The 19,858-nt window shown below is 44.5% G+C and overlaps 1 protein-coding gene and 1 long non-coding RNA gene across 2 annotated transcripts; one reads left to right on the top strand and one right to left on the bottom strand.

The window, feature by feature from the left end:
• Positions 1–7,977: 7,977 nt before the first annotated feature.
• LOC135536221 (uncharacterized) lies at positions 7,978–10,695 on the bottom strand. The gene is made up of 3 exons (XR_010454963.1): positions 10,311–10,695; positions 9,708–9,794; positions 7,978–8,059 (listed from the first exon to the last, which is right to left on the bottom strand). It is a non-coding gene; the product is annotated as an uncharacterized LOC135536221 (long non-coding RNA).
• Positions 10,696–19,069: 8,374 nt separating this feature from the next.
• On the top strand, positions 19,070–19,656 carry LOC135536222 (octapeptide-repeat protein T2-like; the record flags this gene model as incomplete). The annotated part of the gene is made up of 2 exons (XM_064962592.1): positions 19,070–19,153; positions 19,196–19,656. Coding segments are annotated over exons 1-2 (545 nt in total), but the record flags the coding sequence as incomplete, so codon positions are not given.
• Positions 19,657–19,858: the final 202 nt, after the last annotated feature.

Here is a 19,858-nt window from a genome sequence, read left to right as displayed (position 1 = left end):
AATGCACATAAGAACATAAGCATTTAGCATATTATTGCACTGTTGGAGCTAGGAACGCAAAGCATATTAATGCACTATTGGAACAAGGACATAAGCATTTAGCTAGGTATTAATACACTATTGGAACAAGGAACATAAGCATTTAGCTAGGTATTAATACACTGTTGGAACAAGGAACATAAGCATTTAGCTAGGTATTATTGCATATTGGAGCTATAAGCATTTAGGATTAATGCACTATTGGAACAAGGAACATAAGCATTTAGCTAGGTATTGCACTGCATTTAGAGGTATTAATACTAGGAACATAAGCATTTAGCTAGGTATTATTGCACTAAGCATTTAGCTAGGTATTGCACTGTTGGAGCTAGGAACATAAGCATTTAGCTAGGTATTATTGCACTATTGGAACAAGGAACATAAGCATTTAGCTAGGTATTATTGCTATTGGAACAAAAAGGAACATGTTAGGTATTATTGCACTAGGAACATAAGCATTTAGCTAGGTATTATTGCACTGTTGGAGCTAGGAACATAAGCATTTAGCTAGGTATTAATGCACTATTGGAACAAGGAACATAAGCATTTAGCTAGGTATTAATGCACTGTTGGAACAAGGAACATAAGCATTTAGCTAGGTATAAATGCACTGTTGGAGCTAGGAACATAAGCATTTAGCTAGGTATTAATACACTGTTGGAACAAGGAACATAAGCATTTAGCTAGGTATTATTGCACTATTGGAACAAGGAACATAAGCATTTAGCTAGGTATTATTGCACTATTGGAACAAGGAACATAAGCATTTAGCTAGGTATTATTGCACTGTTGGAGCTAGGAACATAAGCATTTAGCTAGGTATTATTGCACTGTTGGAGCTAGGAACATAAACATTTAGCTAGGTATTAATGCTGTTAAAGACTAGGAACATAAGCATTTAGCTAGGTATTAATGCACTGTTGGAGCTAGGAACATAAGCATTTAGCTAGGTATTAATACACTGTTGGAGCTAGGAACATAAGCATTTAGCTAGGTATTAATACACTGTTGGAGCTAGGAACATAAGCATTTAGCTAGGTATTAATGCACTGTTGGAACAAGGAACATAAGCATTTAGCTAGGTATTAATGCACTATTGGAACAAGGAACATAAGCATTTAGCTAGGTATTAATACACTGTTGGAGCTAGGAACATAAGCATTTAGCTAGGTATTAATGCACTATTGGAACAAGGAACATAAGCATTTAGCTAGGTATTAATGCACTATTGGAACAAGGAACATAAGCATTTAGCTAGGTATTAATACACTGTTGGAGCTAGGAACATAAGCATTTAGCTAGGTATTAATGCACTATTGGAACAAGGAACATAAGCATTTAGCTAGGTATAAATACACTGTTGGAGCTAGGAACATAAGCATTTAGCTAGGTATTAATACACTGTTGGAGCTAGGAACATAAGCATTTAGCTAGGTATTAATGCACTATTGGAACAAGGAACATAAGCATTTAGCTAGGTATTATTGCACTGTTGGAGCTAGGAACATAAGCATTTAGTTAGGTATAAATGCACTGTTGGAGCTAGGAACATAAGCATTTAGCTAGGTATAATGCACTGTTGGAGCTAGGAACATAAGCATTTAGCTAGGAATTTCCAAACACCTGAAGGAACTACGTTCATCTGTACAAACAATAGTACGCAAGTATAAACACCATGGGACCACGCAGCCGTCATACCACTCAGGAAGGAGATGCGTTCTGTCTCTAGAGATGAATGTACTTTGGTGCGAAAAGTGCAAATCAATCCCAAAACAACAACAAAGGACCTTGTAGAAGATGCTGGAGGAAACAGGTACAAAAGTATCTATATCCATAGTAAAATGAGTCCTATGTTGACCTAAACCTGAAAGGCCGCTCAGCAAGGAAGAAGCCACTGCTCCAAAACCGCCATAAAAAAGCCAGACTACGGTTTGCAACTGCACATGGAGACAAACATCAGACTTTTTGGAGAAATGTCTTCTGGTCTGATGAAAAATAGGCCTGTTTGGCCATAATGACCATCGTTATGTTAGGAGAATAAAGGGGGACACATGCAAGCCGAAGAACACCATCCCAACCGCGAAGCACGGGGTCGGCAGCATCATGTTGTGGGGGTGCTTTGCTGCAGGAAGGACTGGTGCATTTCACAAAATAAATGGCATCATGAGGCAGGAAAAATTATATGGATATATTGAAGCAACATCTCAAGACATCAGACAGGAAGTTAAAGCTTGGTCGCAAATGCGACTTCCAAATGGACAATGGCCCCAAGCATACTTCCAAAGTTGTGTCAAAATGGCTTAAGGACAACAAAGTCAAGGTATTGGAGTGGCCATCACGAAGCCCTGACCTCAATCCTATAGAACATTTGTGGGCAGAACTGAAAAATCGTGTGCGAGCAAGGAGGCCTACAAACCTGACTCTGTTACACCAGCTGTCAAGAGGAATGGGTCAAAATTCATCCAGCTCATTGAAGCTTGCAGAAGGCTACCCGAAACGTTTGGACCCAAATTAAACAATTTAAAGGCAATGCTACCAAATACTAATTGAATGCATGTAAACTTCTGACCCGGGTAAATTCAGTCCAGTCAATTCAGAAAGTAAAGCAGATTCCAAATCCAAATGTTCCTAATTAAAAAGAATTGAAGAGAATAGGAATTTCAGTGTACTTCCTTAATTGACTGGAATGTATATGGAGTTTAACCCAAACCTGGGACCTTAATGCAGGAAACTTAAATCCATTTTCACATTTCACTGTGAGGTCTACTCCACCTGTTGTATTCAGCATCCATTTTACAAAATTTCCACCAGTATGTTAAAATCTGCAACCACAGGGAGAAAAAAAAATCTCGATCACCATTACTCCACACAGAGACGCGTACAAAGCTCTCCCTCGCCCTCCATTTGGCAAATCTGACCATAATTCTATCTATCCTCCTTCCTGTTTACAAGCAAAAAATGTAAGCAGGAAGCACCAGTGACTCGGTCAATAAAAAAATTGGTCAGATGAAGCAGATGCTAAGCTACAGGACTGTTTTGCAGCACCGACTGGAATATGTTCCGGGATTCCTCCGATGGCATTGAGGAGTACACCACATCAGTCACTGACTTCATCAATAAGTGCATCGATGACATCGTCCCACAGTGACTGTACGTACATACCCCCAACCAGAAGCCATGGATTACAGGCAACATCAGCATTGAGCTAAAAGGTATGGCTGCCGCTTTCAGGGCAAGGACTCCTAATCTGGAAGCATAAGAAATCCTGCTATGTCCTCCGGTGAACCATAAAACCAGGCAAAGTGTCAATAATAAGATTGAATCGTACTACACCGGCTCCGGCCGCTCGTCGGATGTGCAGGGCTTGCAAACTATTACAGACTACAAAGGGAAGCACAGCCGAGAGCTGCCCAATGACCCGGAGTCTATCAGACGAGCTAAATTACTTCTGTGCTCGCTTCGAGGCAAGTAACACTGAAACACGCATGAGAGCATCAGCTGTCCCGGATGACTGTGTGATAACGCTCTCCGCAGCCAATGTGAGTAAGACCTTTAAACAGGTCAACATTCACAAGTTGGTCAACACTCACAAGGGCCAGACGGATAACCAGGTCATGTACTCTGAGCATGCATTGACCAACTGGCAAGTGTCTTCACTGACATTTTCAACCTCTCCCTGTCTGAGAGCAGACCACCATAGTTTCAGTGCCCAAGAACACTAAGGTAACCTGCCGAAATGACTACCGATCCGTAGCACTCACGCCAGGCTGTGTCAGAGGAAGGCCCTAAAGACTAGGGTGACTGGGGTCTTTGACAATTTTTAGGGCCTTCCTCTGACACAGCCTGGCGTGAGTGCTACAGATCGTTAGTCATGGACACCGCAGTGGTACCGGAGCGCCGGAGTTGTATTCTGCATTTCACTGTAAGGTCTCCCGACACCTGTTGTATTCAGCATTTCACTGTAAGGTCTCCCGACACCTGTTGTATTCAGCATTTCACTGTGAGGTCTACTACACCTGTTGTATTCTGCATTTCACTGTGAGGTCTACTACACCTGTTGTATTCAGCATTTCACTGTAAGGTCTACTACACCTGTTGTATTCAGCATTTCACTGTAAGGTCTACTACACCTGTTGTATTCAGCATTTCACTGTGAGGTCTACTACACCTGTTGTATTCAGCATTTCACTGTAAGGTCTACTACACCTGTTGTATTCAGCATTTCACTGTAAGGTCTACTACACCTGTTGTATTCAGCATTTCACTGTAAGGTCTACTACACCTGTTGTATTCAGCATTTCACTGTGAGGTCTACTACACCTGTTGTATTCAGCATTTCACTGTAAGGTCTACTACACCTGTTGTATTCAGCATTTCACTGTAAGGTCTACCTACACCTGTTGTATTCAGCATTTCACTGTGAGGTCTACCTACACCTGTTGTATTCAGCATTTCACTGTAAGGTCTACTACACCTGTTGTATTCAGCATTTCACTGTGAGGTCTACTACACCTGTTGTATTCAGCATTTCACTGTAAGGTCTACTACACCTGTTGTATTCAGCATTTCACTGTAAGGTCTACCTACACCTGTTGTATTCAGCATTTCACTGTGAGGTCTACCTACACCTGTTGTATTCAGCATTTCACTGTAAGATCTACTACACCTGTTGTATTCAGCATTTCACTGTAAGGTCTCCCGACACCTGTTGTATTCAGCATTTCACTGTAAGGTCTACTACACCTGTTGTATTCAGCATTTCACTGTAAGGTCTACCTACACCTGTTGTATTCAGCATTTCACTGTGAGGTCTACCTACACCTGTTGTATTCAGCATTTCACTGTGAGGTCTACTACACCTGTTGTATTCAGCATTTCACTGTGAGGTCTACTACACCTGTTGTATTCAGCATTTCACTGTAAGGTCTACTACACCTGTTGTATTCAGCATTTCACTGTAAGGTCTACTACACCTGTTGTATACAGCATTTCACTGTAAGGTCTACTACACCTGTTGTATTCAGCATTTCACTCTAAGGTCTACTACACCTGTTGTATTCAGCATTTCACTGTAAGGTCTACTACACCTGTTGTATTTAGCATTTCACTGTGAGGTCTACTACACATGTTGTATTCAGCATTTCACTGTAAGGTCTACCTACACCTGTTGTATTCAGCATTTCACTGTGAGGTCTACCTACACCTGTTGTATTCAGCATTTCACTGTAAGGTCTACTACACCTGTTGTATTCAGCATTTCACTGTGAGGTCTACTACACCTGTTGTATTCAGCATTTCACTGTGAGGTCTACTACACCTGTTGTATTCAGCATTTCACTGTGAGGTCTACTACACCTGTTGTATTCAGCATTTCACTGTAAGGTCTACTACACCTGTTGTATTCAGCATTTCACTGTAAGGTCTACTACACCTGTTGTATTCAGCATTTCACTGTAAGGTCTCCCGACACCTGTTGTATTCAGCATTTCACTGTAAGGTCTACTACACCTGTTGTATTCAGCATTTCACTGTAAGGTCTACTACACCTGTTGTATTCAGCATTTCACTGTGAGGTCTACTACACCTGTTGTATTCAGCATTTCACTGTAAGGTCTACTACACCTGTTGTATTCAGCATTTCACTGTGAGGTCTACTACACCTGTTGTATTCAGCATTTCACTGTAAGGTCTACTACACCTGTTGTATTCAGCATTTCACTGTGAGGTCTACTACACCTGTTGTATTCAGCATTTCACTGTAAGGTCGACACCTGTTGTATTCAGCATTTCACTGTAAGGTCTACTACACCTGTTGTATTCAGCATTTCACTGTAAGGTCTACTACACCTGTTGTATTTAGCATTTCACTGTGAGGTCTACCTACACCTGTTGTATTCAGCATTTCACTGTAAGGTCTACCTACACCTGTTGTATTCAGCATTTCACTGTAAGGTCTACTACACCTGTTGTATTCAGTATTTCACTGTAAGGTCTACTACACCTGTTGTATTCAGCATTTCACTGTAAGGTCTACTACACCTGTTGTATTCAGCATTTCACTGTAAGGTCTACTACACCTGTTGTATTCAGTATTTCACTGTAAGGTCTACTACACCTGTTGTATTCAGCATTTCACTGTGAGGTCTACTACACCTGTTGTATTCAGCATTTCACTGTAAGGTCTACCTACACCTGTTGTATTCAGCATTTCACTGTAAGGTCTACCTACACCTGTTGTATTCAGCATTTCACTGTAAGGGCTACTACACCTGTTGTATTCAGCATTTCACTGTAAGGTCTACCTACACCTGTTGTATTCAGCATTTCACTGTAAGGTCTACCGACACCTGTTGTATTCAGCATTTCACTGTAAGGTCTACCTACACCTGTTGTATTCAGCATTTCACTGTAAGGTCTACTACACCTGTTGTATTCAGCATTTCACTGTAAGGTCTACCTACACCTGTTGTATTCAGCATTTCACTGTAAGGTCTACCTACACCTGTTGTATTCAGCATTTCACTGTAAGGTCTACCTACACCTCTTGTATTCAGCATTTCACTGTAAGGTCTACACCTGTTGTATTCAGCATTTCACTGTAAGGTCTACTACACCTGTTGTATTCAGCATTTCACTGTAAGGTCTACTACACCTGTTGTATTCAGCATTTCACTGTGAGGTCTACTACACCTGTTGTATTCAGCATTTCACTGTAAGGTCTACTACACCTGTTGTATTCAGCATTTCACTGTGAGGTCTACTACACCTGTTGTATTCAGCATTTCACTGTAAGGTCTACTACACCTGTTGTATTCAGCATTTCACTGTGAGGTCTACTACACCTGTTGTATTCAGCATTTCACTGTAAGGTCGACACCTGTTGTATTCAGCATTTCACTGTAAGGTCTACTACACCTGTTGTATTCAGCATTTCACTGTAAGGTCTACTACACCTGTTGTATTTAGCATTTCACTGTGAGGTCTACCTACACCTGTTGTATTCAGCATTTCACTGTAAGGTCTACCTACACCTGTTGTATTCAGCATTTCACTGTAAGGTCTACTACACCTGTTGTATTCAGTATTTCACTGTAAGGTCTACTACACCTGTTGTATTCAGCATTTCACTGTAAGGTCTACTACACCTGTTGTATTCAGCATTTCACTGTAAGGTCTACTACACCTGTTGTATTCAGTATTTCACTGTAAGGTCTACTACACCTGTTGTATTCAGCATTTCACTGTGAGGTCTACTACACCTGTTGTATTCAGCATTTCACTGTAAGGTCTACCTACACCTGTTGTATTCAGCATTTCACTGTAAGGTCTACCTACACCTGTTGTATTCAGCATTTCACTGTAAGGGCTACTACACCTGTTGTATTCAGCATTTCACTGTAAGGTCTACCTACACCTGTTGTATTCAGCATTTCACTGTAAGGTCTACCGACACCTGTTGTATTCAGCATTTCACTGTAAGGTCTACCTACACCTGTTGTATTCAGCATTTCACTGTAAGGTCTACTACACCTGTTGTATTCAGCATTTCACTGTAAGGTCTACCTACACCTGTTGTATTCAGCATTTCACTGTAAGGTCTACCTACACCTGTTGTATTCAGCATTTCACTGTAAGGTCTACCTACACCTCTTGTATTCAGCATTTCACTGTAAGGTCTACACCTGTTGTATTCAGCATTTCACTGTAAGGTCTACTACACCTGTTGTATTCAGCATTTCACTGTAAGGTCTACACCTGTTCTATTCAGCATTTCACTGTAAGGTCTACAACTGTTGTATTCAGCATTTCACTGTAAGGTCTACCTACACACGTTGTATTCGGCGCATGTGACAAATAACACTTGATTTGATTTACTTTACAGATACGTAGTGAGTTATTCACACTGTTATGGTGTGTAATCCGTCATGAACAGACACACACTCACCTGTAAGTAGTCTTCTGGCACCAGCCCACTTTCTCCTCTGGAGTTCTGAGCCTCTATCCATCCTCCACCAACATTCTACAAAGAGAGAGGAAGGGCAGAGAGAGGTAGAGGAAGAGAGAAGAGGGAGAGAGAGAAGGGGGAGAGATAGGTAGAGGAAGAGAGAAGAGGGAGAGAGAAGAAGGGCAGAGAGATGTAGAGGAAGAGAGAAGAGGGAGAGAGAGAAGGGGGAGAGAGAGGTAGAGGAAGAGAGAAGAGGGAGAGAGCGGGAGAGAAAGAAAAAGAGGGAGAGAGAGAGAAGGGGAGAGAGAGGAAGGGCAGAGAGAGGTAGAGGAAGAGAGAAGAGGGAGAGAGCGGGAGAGGAAGAGAGAAGAGGGAGAGAGAGAAGGGGAGAGAGAGGAAGGGCAGAGAGAGGTAGAGGAAGAGAGAAGAGGGAGAGAGAGAAGGGGGGAGAGAGGTAGAGGAAGAGAGAATAGGGAGAGAGAGGAAGGGCAGAGAGAGGTAGAGGAAGAGAGAAGAGGGAGAGAGAGAAGGGGGAGAGAGAGGTAGAGGAAGAGAGAAGAGGGAGAGAGCGGGAGAGGAAGAGAGAAGAGGGAGAGGAAGAGAGAAGGGGGAGAGAGAGGTAGAGGAAGAGAGAAGAGGGAGAGAGCGGGAGAGGAAGAGAGAGAAGGGGGAGAGAGAGAGGGGAGAGAGAGGTAGAGGAAGAGAGAAGAGGGAGAGAGAGAAGGGGGAGAGAGAGGTAGAGGAAGAGAGAAGAGGGAGAGAGCGGGAGAGGAAGAGAGAGAGAGGGGGAGAGAGGTAGAGGAAGAGAGAAGAGGGAGAGAGCGGGAGAGGAAGAGAGAAGAGGGAGAGAGAGGAAGAGAGAAGAGGGAGAGAGTGGGAGAGGAAGAGAGAGAAGGGGAGAGAGAGGAAGAGAGAAGAGGGAGAGAGTGGGAGAGGAAGAGAGAGAAGGGGGAGAGAGAGGAAGTGAGAGAAGGGAAGAGAGAGGAAGTGAGAGGAAGAGAGAGAAGGGGAGAGAGAGGAAGAGAGAAGAGGGAGAGAGAGGGAGAGGAAGAGAGTGAAGGGGGAGAGAGAGGTAGAGGAAGAGAGAAGAGGGAGAGAGGGGAAGATGAAGAGAGAAGAGGGAGAGAGGGAAGAGAAGAGGGAGAGAGGGAAGAGGAAGAGAGAAAGAGAGGAATAGAGAAGAGGGAGAGAGCGGGAGAGGAAGAGAGAAGAGGGAGAGAGAGGAAGAGAGAAGAGGGAGAGAGAGGAAGAGAGAAGAGGGAGAGAGCGGGAGAGAAAGAGAGAGAATGGGGAGAGAGAGGAAGTGAGATAAGGGGAGAGAGAAGAGAGATAAGGGGGAGAGAGAGGAAGAGATAAGGGGGAGAGAGAGGAATAGAGATAAGGGGGAGAGAGAGGAAGAGAGATAAGGGGAGGGAGAGAAGGGGGAGAGAGAGGAAGAGAGAGAAGGGGAGAGAGAGGAAGAGAGATAATGGGGAGAAAGAGGGAGAGGGAGAGAGAGAAGGGGGGAGAGAGGGAGAGGAAAAGAGACAGAAGGGGGAGAGAGGGAGAGAGGAAGGGAGAGAAAGGGGAGAGGGAAGGGAGAGGAAGAGTGTGTGAGAGAGAGAAGAGGAAGAGAGAGAGAAGAGTATGAGAAGTATTTATCAGAGCCTGGACAGAAAAGCATGAAATGGAACTCTGTAGTATTTCAGGTGGCTTTGGACAGCCAGTCAGATCCTGTGTGTACCTGATTGAGGACGGTGACAGTCTCTCCTTCTCTGACTGTCAACTCGTTATTTCCTGGTTCAGCACTGAAGTCATATATCACCTGGGCCTGAAACAGAGCACACAGTGATGACCTCGGGACCACTCTGAATGGTACTGTAGGACATATTCATAGCACACAGTGATGACCTCAGGACCACTCTGAATGGTACTGTGTACACACACACACACACACACACACACACACACACACACACACACACACACACACACACACACACACACACACACACACACACACACAGCCTCCCTCTCTAAAACAGTGGCGCTACAACCTACAAAAAGTAGAGACTGGAAGATTAACATGTAAATACACACACACACACACACATACATACATACATACATACATACATACATACATACATACATACATACATACATACATACATACATACATACATACATATTTTAGTCATACAAGTTATTACTCTGAAATCTAAACTACACTTCAATGAAACCCCCCCAATGGCGCATATTCTGTATGACAAAAAAAACCAAGCTAAATTAGCGTTGTCTACCATTCGATAAAGCGCACCATGACATGCTGAAGAAACTCTCTTACCTGGATTGCCATCGTTGCAGGATTTTACAGTCGTTTTCCACGCAAAAACGTCACCGTGAAAACACCCAGCATCAAAACAATCCCAATGTAAACAAAGCAGACGAGGCTCCTCCAGCTCAAAACGATCCACTCTGGCGTATCTTCTTACAACTATGTTGTTACAACGTACGTGCTATTCTGCAGAGACGATTTCCCAATTTTCTAGGAGGACAATTGCCTCATTTTCACTCAACGGAATAGTTTGTTAGTGATTTTGTATCCCCGCAGTAAAGAGCGACAGGGTGAGGAAAGGGGGCCACTTCCTCCAAGCAGAAATGTAGAACAAGTAACAGGGGTGTGGATACGTGCTGCATTCAAGTACTCGTCGGAAACTACGAAACTCGGAAATGTCCGACTTGCTAACCTGTTGTACATATACACGTGCCGCGCGTTCAACCTATTAACAAGTCGGACATTTCCTAGTTTTGTATTTTCGAATAGCACATGAACGTGGCAACAGTCGGACAGACAATTGTGTTTATTTTCCTTTAGCTGCTCGGTCATAGGTTTGACTGAGTAAATACACCAGTAAAGACAACCATTCACAGACCAGGAACTCTCAACTTCTTAGTAAGAGATGGAAACTATGTCAACAAGCAAAAGGGGAAATATTAGCCTAAATGAATTGATGCAAACGTCAACTGCAAATTATTGGTGACCTTGTTAAGAGAGGTAATTCATATTGACTGAGTGATAGTCAATATTATAAGGTAATTCTAGGCAATAATCATGGGTTCTGGTGAGACCTTTCAAATGCATTAAACTAATGATATGAACGAAAGACCATGTGTGGATATTCTCCATCCGGTCACAGTCTGAGCTAACAGGTAGGCTAGGCTAGCAGGTAGGTAGACTTGGCCAACATGCAGTAGGTTAGGCCAACAGGTAGACTGTTGGCTAGGCTAACAAGCAGGCAGGCTAGGCCAACATGCATGTAGGTTTAGGCCAACAGGTGGACTGTTGGCTAGGCTAACAAGCAGGCAGACTAGGCCAACAGGTGGACTAGGCTAGCAGGTAGGTAGACCTTTCCAACGTGCAGGTAGGTTAGGCCAACAGGTAGGTAGACTTGGCCAATGTGCAGGTAGGTTAGGCCAACAGGTAGGCTGTTGGCTAGGCTAACAAGCAGGTAGAAAAGGCTAACAAGCAGGTAGGCTAGGCCAACAAGCAGGTAGGCTAGGCCAACAAGCAGGTAGACAAGGCTAACAAGCAGGCAGGCTAGGCTAACAAGCAGGTGGGCTAATAAGCAGGTAGACTTGGACAACATGCAGGTAGAAAGGCCAAAAGGTAGGCTAACAAGCAAGTAGACTAGGGCCAACAGGTATGCCAGGCTAACAGGTAGGCTAGGCCAACAGGTATGCTAACAAGCAGGTAGGCTAGGCTAACAGGTAGGATAGTCCTAGTAGGTCTATTAGCCTACACGTTATAAGCATGTATGAATCTTCACGTCTATTTAATAGGCTGTGTTATGTCGTTTTTTTCTATGCGTCAATCTGTCAAATACTGTTTTACAGAAGAAATGCAAATTAAAGGGTGTTTCCGAGATGGCTGTTCCAATCAGTCCGGGTCTGTATTTGAAACTGTAGCTTGTGTCATGGGCGGCGCTACAATGCCACAGGGCTGTGAATGGCACCGCCTCTGAACAAAGCAACTCTGTTGTTAACAGCTGAACCTGTCGGTCTGTGCAGGATTGAATGAGCGAAGTGCGCCATCTAGTGGTGGATAATTAAAATATATTATTATCTTTTTCTCTCTCTCCATCTCCTCTCCTCTCATTCTCACCTCTCTTACGCCACGTCTGTACTACTTGACCCAGCTAATGCTAACATGCACTCACCCACACCAGAGAAAGATAATTAACTCCCCTCTCTCCTTTGTTCTCTCTCATCCCCCTCTCCTCTTCTCTGTTCTCCTCTTCTCTGTTCTCCTCTCCTCTACCTTTCCTCCTTTCCTCTAGAAAAACAAACTGAAATAAATGGCAGAAACAGGGATTAACCTGAACTTGTCTGGTTTGTAGCCAAACTGTTTGTTTGTACTCCAGGTTGTGATATGATGGGTTCTGTTGACTGCACAAAACCATTTAAATTAATATTACTTCCAAATATATACTATAATACATTTTTAAATCATTCTCCAGATCTGTGCCTTGACACAATCCTGTCTCGAACACTACGACAAATTATTTTGACCTCATGGCTTGGTTTTTGCTCTGACATGAACTGTCAACTGTGGAACCTTATATAGACCTGTTTTCACTTTGTCAATGTGGGGTATTGTGATGTCATTATGGAGTATTGTGATGTCAATGTGGGGTATTGTGCTGTCATTATGGAGTATTGTGATGTCATTATGGGGTTTTGTGCTGTCATTATGGAGTATTGTGATGTCATTATGGGGTTTTGTGCTGTCATTATGGGGTTTTGTGCATAGGTTGCTGAGAACAAAAATCTATTTGATCCATTTTAGAATAAGGCTGTAACGTAACAAAACGTGGAAAAAGTCAAGGGGTCTGAATACTTTTCCGAAGGCACTGTACATTCATATTGTAAAAGTTCTGGGCCAGAGTTCCTCATACCTGACTGGCCAGGGGTCAGAGTTCCACATACACTAAGGGCACTGGGCCAGAGTTCCTCACACCTGATGGGCACTGGGCCAGAGTTCCTCATACCTGATGGGCCCTGGGCCAGAGTTCCCTATACCTGATGGGCCCTGGGCCTGAGTTCCTCATACCTGATGGGCCCTGGGCCTGAGTTCCTCAAACCTGATGGGCCCTGGGCCTGAGTTCCTCAAACCTGATGGGCCCTGGGCCAGAGTTCCTCAAACCTGACGGGCCCTGGGCCTGAGTTCCTCAAACCTGATGGGCCCTGGGCCTGAGTTCCTCATACCTGATGGGCCCTGGGCCAGAGTTCCTCATACCTGATGGGCCCTGGGCCAGAGTTCCTCATACCTGATGGGCCCTGGGCCTGAGTTCCTCAAACCTGATGGGCCCTGGGCCAGAGTTCCTCATACCTGATGGGCCCTGGGCCAGAGTTCCTCAAACCTGACGGGCCCTGGGCCTGGAGTTCCTCAAACCTGATGGGCCCTGGGCCAGAGTTCCCCATACCTGACGGGCCCCCAGAGTTCCTCAAACCTGATGGGCCCTGGGCCAGAGTTCCTCAAACCTGATGGGCCCTGGGCCTGAGTTCCTCATACCTGACGGGCCCTGGGCCTGAGTTCCTCAAACCTGATGGGCCCTGGGCCAGAGTTCCTCAAACCTGATGGGCCCTGGGCCTGAGTTCCTCATACCTGACGGACCATGGGCCTGAGTTCCTCATACCTGACGGGCCCTGGGCCAGAGTTCCCTATACCTGGCGGGCCCTGGGCCGTGACCATGCGTATGCACAGTCGTGACCATGCGTATGCACAGCCGTGACCATGCGTATGCACAGTGGCAAGTGGTGGAATAAGGGGAACTACTTGTCAAGCTTAGAACGGAGAAAATGTATGCAGTGGTGGAAAAAAGTTGTCAAACTGTAGTAAAAGTGAGACACCCAGCAAAATTTTACTTGAGTAAAAGTCTAAAAGTATTTGGTTCTAAATATACTTAAGTATGAAAAGTAAAGTACGAATCATTTAATATTCCTTATATTAAGGAAACCAGATGTCACCCTTTTAAATTTTTTATTTCTGGATAGCCAGGGTCACACTCCAACACTCAGATATAATTTACAAACGAAGCATTTGTGTTTAGTGAGTCTGCCAGATCAGAGGCAGTAGGGATGACCAGGGATGTTCTCTGTTTAGTGAGTCCTCCAGATCAGAGGCAGTAGGGATGACCAGGGATGTTCTCTGTTTAGTGAGTCCTCCAGATCAGAGGCAGTAGGGATGACCAGGGATGTTCTTTGTTTAGTGAGTCCACCAGATCAGAGGCAGTAAGGATGACCAGGGATGTTCTCTATTTAGTGAGTCCTCCAGATCAGAGACAGTAGGGATGTTCTCTATTTAGTGAGTCCTCCAGATCAGAGGCAGTAGGGATGACCAGGGATGTTCTCTATTTAGTGAGTCCTCCAGATCAGAGACAGTAGGGATGTTCTCTATTTAGTGAGTCCTCCAGATCAGAGGCAGTAGGGATGACCAGGGATGTTCTCTGTTTAGTGAGTCTGCCAGATCAGAGGCAGTAGGGATGACCAGGGATGTTCTCTGTTTAGTGAGTCCTCCAGATCAGAGGCAGTAGGGATGACCAGGGATGTTCTCTATTTAGTGAGTCCTCCAGATCAGAGACAGTAGGGATGACCAGGGATGTTCTCTGTTTAGTGAGTCCTCCAGATCAGAGACAGTAGGGATGTTCTCTATTTAGTGAGTCCTCCAGATCAGAGGCAGTAGGGATGACCAGGGATGTTCTCTATTTAGTGAGTCCACCAGATCAGAGGCAGTAGGGATGACCAGGGATGTTCTCTGTTTAGTGAGTCACCAGATCAGAGGCAGTAGGGATGACCAGGGATGTTCTCTGTTTAGTGAGTCCACCAGATCAGAGGCAGTAAGGATGACCTGGGATGTTCCCTATTTAGTGAGTCCTCCAGATCAGAGACAGTAGGGATGACCAGGATGTTCTCTGTTTAGTGAGTCCTCCAGATCAGAGGCAGTAGGGAGGACCAGGGATGTTCTCTGTTTAGTGAGTCTGCCAGATCAGAGGCAGTAGGGATGACCAGGATGTTCTCTGTTTAGTGAGTCCTCCAGATCAGAGACAGTAGGGATGTTCTCTATTTAGTGAGTCCTCCAGATCAGAGACAGGGATGACCAGGGATGTTCTCTGTTTAGTGAGTCTGCCAGATCAGAGGTAGTAGGGATGACCAGGGGATGTTCTCTTGATAAGGGTGTGAATTAGACCATTTTCCTGTCCTGCTATGCATTCAAAATGTACTGAGTACTTTTTGGGTGTCAATGTATGGGAGTAGCAAGTAAAACTAAAAGTTGTCAAAAATATAAATAGTAAAGTACAGTTACCAAAAAAACTAATTAACTAGTACTTTATAGTATATTTACTTAACCCTTGTGTTGTCCTAAGGGTCAAAAATGACCCCTAATTGAGATTGTGTGCTACTGATTGAATTCAGACAAAACTAAAACTTGTGCATGTGCAGCATCTTCCCTCCACGACCCCACACACATGACTCAAGTTCACAGACAAAATAAAACATGCTGCACATGTGATAAATACATCTGCAAAGTCCATGCACACACACTTGCATACTGTCCTACATAAAAGCACTTATATAACGACACAAGGTGAGACCCAGATGCAGACACAGGAGGCAGATGTAGTCCAAGGGATAGACGAAAGGCAGGTCGGGGACAGGCAGAGTTCATAGCCAGGGCAGAGCCCAAATGGTACAGGGCGGCAGGCAGGCTCGAGGTCAGGGGCGGGCAGAGTGGTCAGGCAGGCGGGCTCAGGAGTCAGACAGGCAAGGGTCAAAACCAGGAGGATAAGGAAAAGAGAGACTGGGGAAAACCAGGAGCTGAGAGAAAATGCTGGTTTACTTAGCAAACAAGACAAACTGGCAAAGACAGACAGAAAAACACAGGTAGAAATACCCAGGGGATAATGGGGAAGATGGGCGACACCTGGAGAGGGTGGAGACAATCACAAGAACAGGTGAATCAGATCAGGGTGTGACAAATTAGACAACGATCGACAGCTGCCTCTGATTGAGAACCATACCAGGCCAAACACAGAAATACAACATAGAAAAAAAAGAATGTAGACAACACACCCCAACTCAAGTCCTAACCAAACTAACACAAAGACATAATTAAGGAACTAAGGTCAGAACATGACAAATGTTTTAAAAAATCCTCATTGTACAGTATATAAGAATGTATCACTATGTTGCCAAAAAAAAAGTTATTGTTTCTCTTCAATAAATGCATTCAAATCTTCTTTCTGGACATTTCTTACATTAGGCTATACAGAGCATAAGCTATCTCTTGCTAAACAATGTATGTTTACACCTATGCAGACCCTTTATCAATAATAATAATAACAATAATAAACCTCTGCTTTAGTAAAGAAAACAATTATAACAGGTGTGTTGTAATAGAAATTCAGTGGTGACCACTGATTAAAATCCAGTGTTTCTGCATTGTGAAGAAGGGAAAACCCAGATATTCACAAAGTTTGTGATGAATGAAAATAGATTCGGGGTTTTAAAATTCAATTAAGCTGCTTTTATTATAGGGGTTTTAGGAAGGCGGGTCATTTTTGACCCTTAGAACAGAAATTATACAGAGATGTTAAGGAGGCCACAAGGGAGTATACAGAATGTGAAGGCGACACAAGGGGAGTATACAGAATGTTAAGGCGACACAAAGGGGAGTATACAGAATGTTAAGACTACACAAGGGGAGTATACAGAATGTTAAGACTACACAAGGAGTATACAGAGTATTTAAGACTACACAAGGGGAGTATACAGAATGTTAAGACTACACAAGGGGAGTATACAGAATGTTAAGACGAGACAAGAGGAGTATACATAATGTTAAGACTACACAAGGGGAGTATACAGAATGTTAAGACTACACAAGGGAGTATACAGAATGTTAAGACGACACAAGGGGAGTATACAGAATGTTAAGACTACACAAGGGGAGTATACAGAATGTTAAGACTACACAAGGGGAGTATACAGAATGTTAAGACTAAACAAGGGAGTATACAGAATGTTAAGACTACACAAGGGAGTATACAGAATGTGAAGACTACACAAGGGGAGTATACAGAATGTGAAGACTACACAAGGGGAGTATACAGAATGTTAAGACTACACAAGGGGAGTATACAGAATGTTAAGACTACACAAGGGAGTATACAGAATGTTAAGACTACACAAGGGAGTATACAGAATGTTAAGACGACACAAGGGGAGTATACCGAATGTTAAGACTACACAAGGGGAGTATACAGAATGTTAAGACTACACAAGGGGAGTATACAGAATGTTAAGACGACACAAGGGGAGTATACAGAATGTTAAGACGACACAAGGGGAGTATACAGAATGTTAAGACTACACAAGGTTTAAGATGAGTCGCTCTGGGATGAGGGAGTCTGCTAAATAACTCAAATATAAATAGAAAATGTACTCTAAGCAGAGTGGGTCTGTTCGGTTGAAAACTATTCAACAAGATGTTTGTCATTTGTACTTACTGTTATTTTTTACTTAAGTACTTTGGACCCACTGAATATATGTTGAAAATGTAAAATTGTGTGAGCAACAATTATATCGCTTTTCGATGTTTCGATTGTGTTTCCATTGTGAATGAACACCACATATCTTTAACAGGCTATATCAGTCATTTGTTAAGACAATAATCTGTACAGAGTACAACCATTTATTAAATTAGAGACGTGTGAAACAGACTGAGATAATGGGAAATATGAATGAGAGATGGCTGATCTTGTTCTGTTGGAAGATTTGGCTGCATCTTTGCTGTGAACACGTTTTTTTTTAGAGTCAGGTGCAGAATGAACGAGAGGTGCAGAATGAACGAGAGGTGCAGAATGAACGAGAGGTGCAGAATGAACGAGAGGTGCAGAATGAACGAGTGGCGCAGAATGAACGAGAGGCGCAGAATGAACGAGAGGCGCAGAATGAACGAGTGGCGCAGAATGAGCGAGTGGCGCAGAATGAACGAGAGGCGCAGAATGAGCAGAGGTGCAGAATGAACGAGAGGCGCAGAATGAGCGAGAGGTGCAGAATGAACGAGAGCGCAGAATGAGCGAGAGGTGCAGAATGAACGAGAGGCGCAGAATGAGCGAGTGGCGCAGAATGAACGAGAGGTGCAGAATGAACGAGAGGCGCAGAATGAGCGAGAGGTGCAGAATGAACGAGAGGCGCAGAATGAACGAGTGGCGCAGAATGAACGAGAGGTGCAGAATGAACGAGAGGCGCAGAATGAACGAGAGGTGCAGAATGAACGAGAGGCGCAGAATGAACGAGAGGTGCAGAATGAACGAGAGGTGCAGAATGAACGAGTGGCGCAGAATGAACGAGAGGCGCAGAATGAACGAGAGGCGCAGAATGAGCGAGTGGCGCAGAATGAACGAGAGGTGCAGAATGAACGAGAGGTGCAGAATGAACGAGCGGTGCTGAATGAACGAGCGGCGCAGAATGAACGAGAGCGCAGAATGAACGAGAGGCGCAGAATGAACGAGTGGCGCAGAATGAACGAGAGGTGCAGAATGAACGAGAGGTGCAGAATGAACGAGAGGGGCAGAATGAACGAGAGGGGCAGAATGAACGAGAGGCTCAGAATGAACGAGAGGTGCAGAATGAACGAGAGGTGCAGAATGAACGAGAGGCTCAGAATGAACGAGAGGTGCAGAATGAACGAGAGGCTCAGAATGAACGAGAGGTGCAGAATGAACGAGAGGGCAGAATGAACGAGAGCGCAGAATGAGCGAGAGGTGCAGAATGAGCGAGAGGGGCAGAATGAACGAGAGGTGCAGAATGAACGAGAGGCGCAGAATGAACGAGAGGCGCAGAATGAGCGAGAGGCGCAGAATGAACGAGAGGCGCAGAATGAACGAGAGGTGCAGAATGAACGAGAGGTGCAGAATGAACGAGAGGCGCAGAATGAACGAGAGGCGCAGAATGAGCGAGAGGCGCAGAATGAGCGAGAGGCGCAGAATGAACGAGAGGTGCAGAATGAGCGAGAGGTGCTGAATGAACGAGAGGCTCAGAATGAAGCGAGAGGCGCAGAATGAACGAGAGGTGCAGAATGAACGAGAGGCGCAGAATGAACGAGAGGTGCAGAATGAACGAGAGGTGCAGAATGAACGAGAGGTGCAGAATGAACGAGAGGCGCAGAATGAACGAGAGGCGCAGAATGAACGAGAGGTGCAGAATGAACGAGAGGTGCAGAATGAACGAGAGGTGCTGAATGAACGAGTGGTGCTGAATGAACGAGCGGTGCTGAATGAACGAGCGGTGCTGAATGAACGAGTGGCTCAGAATGAACGAGAGGTGCTGAATGAACGAGAGGCTCAGAATGAACGAGCGGCGCAGAATGAACGAGAGGTGCAGAATGAACGAGCGGTGCTGAATGAACGAGCGGTGCTGAATGAACGAGTGGCTCAGAATGAACGAGTGGCGCAGAATGAACGAGTGGCGCAGAATGAACGAGAGGTGCTGAATGAACGAGAGGGGCAGAATGAACAGAGGCGCAGAATGAACGAGTGGCGCAGAATGAACGAGAGGGGCAGAATGAGCGAGTGGCGCAGAATGAACGAGTGGCGCAGAATGAACGAGAGGGGCAGAATGAACGAGAGGTGCGTTCCACCTGGCCACCTTGCTACGACATTCATCAGTTCATATGTTGGACTCGTTTTTGGGAGGGTGCTTTATGGCGATGTGGATACACAACAATGGCCTTTCTAAAGTGTGTCTGTCACGGCTGTTTGAAAGGAGAGGACCAAGGTGCAGCGTGGTGAGCGTACATTTTATTTTATCATAAAAAATGACGCTAACAAA

This window comes from Oncorhynchus masou, unplaced genomic scaffold, assembly GCF_036934945.1.
Source record: "Oncorhynchus masou masou isolate Uvic2021 unplaced genomic scaffold, UVic_Omas_1.1 unplaced_scaffold_5773, whole genome shotgun sequence".
Classification (NCBI taxonomy): domain Eukaryota; kingdom Metazoa; phylum Chordata; class Actinopteri; order Salmoniformes; family Salmonidae; genus Oncorhynchus; species Oncorhynchus masou.
This window is presented reverse-complemented; position numbering and strand designations above follow the sequence as displayed.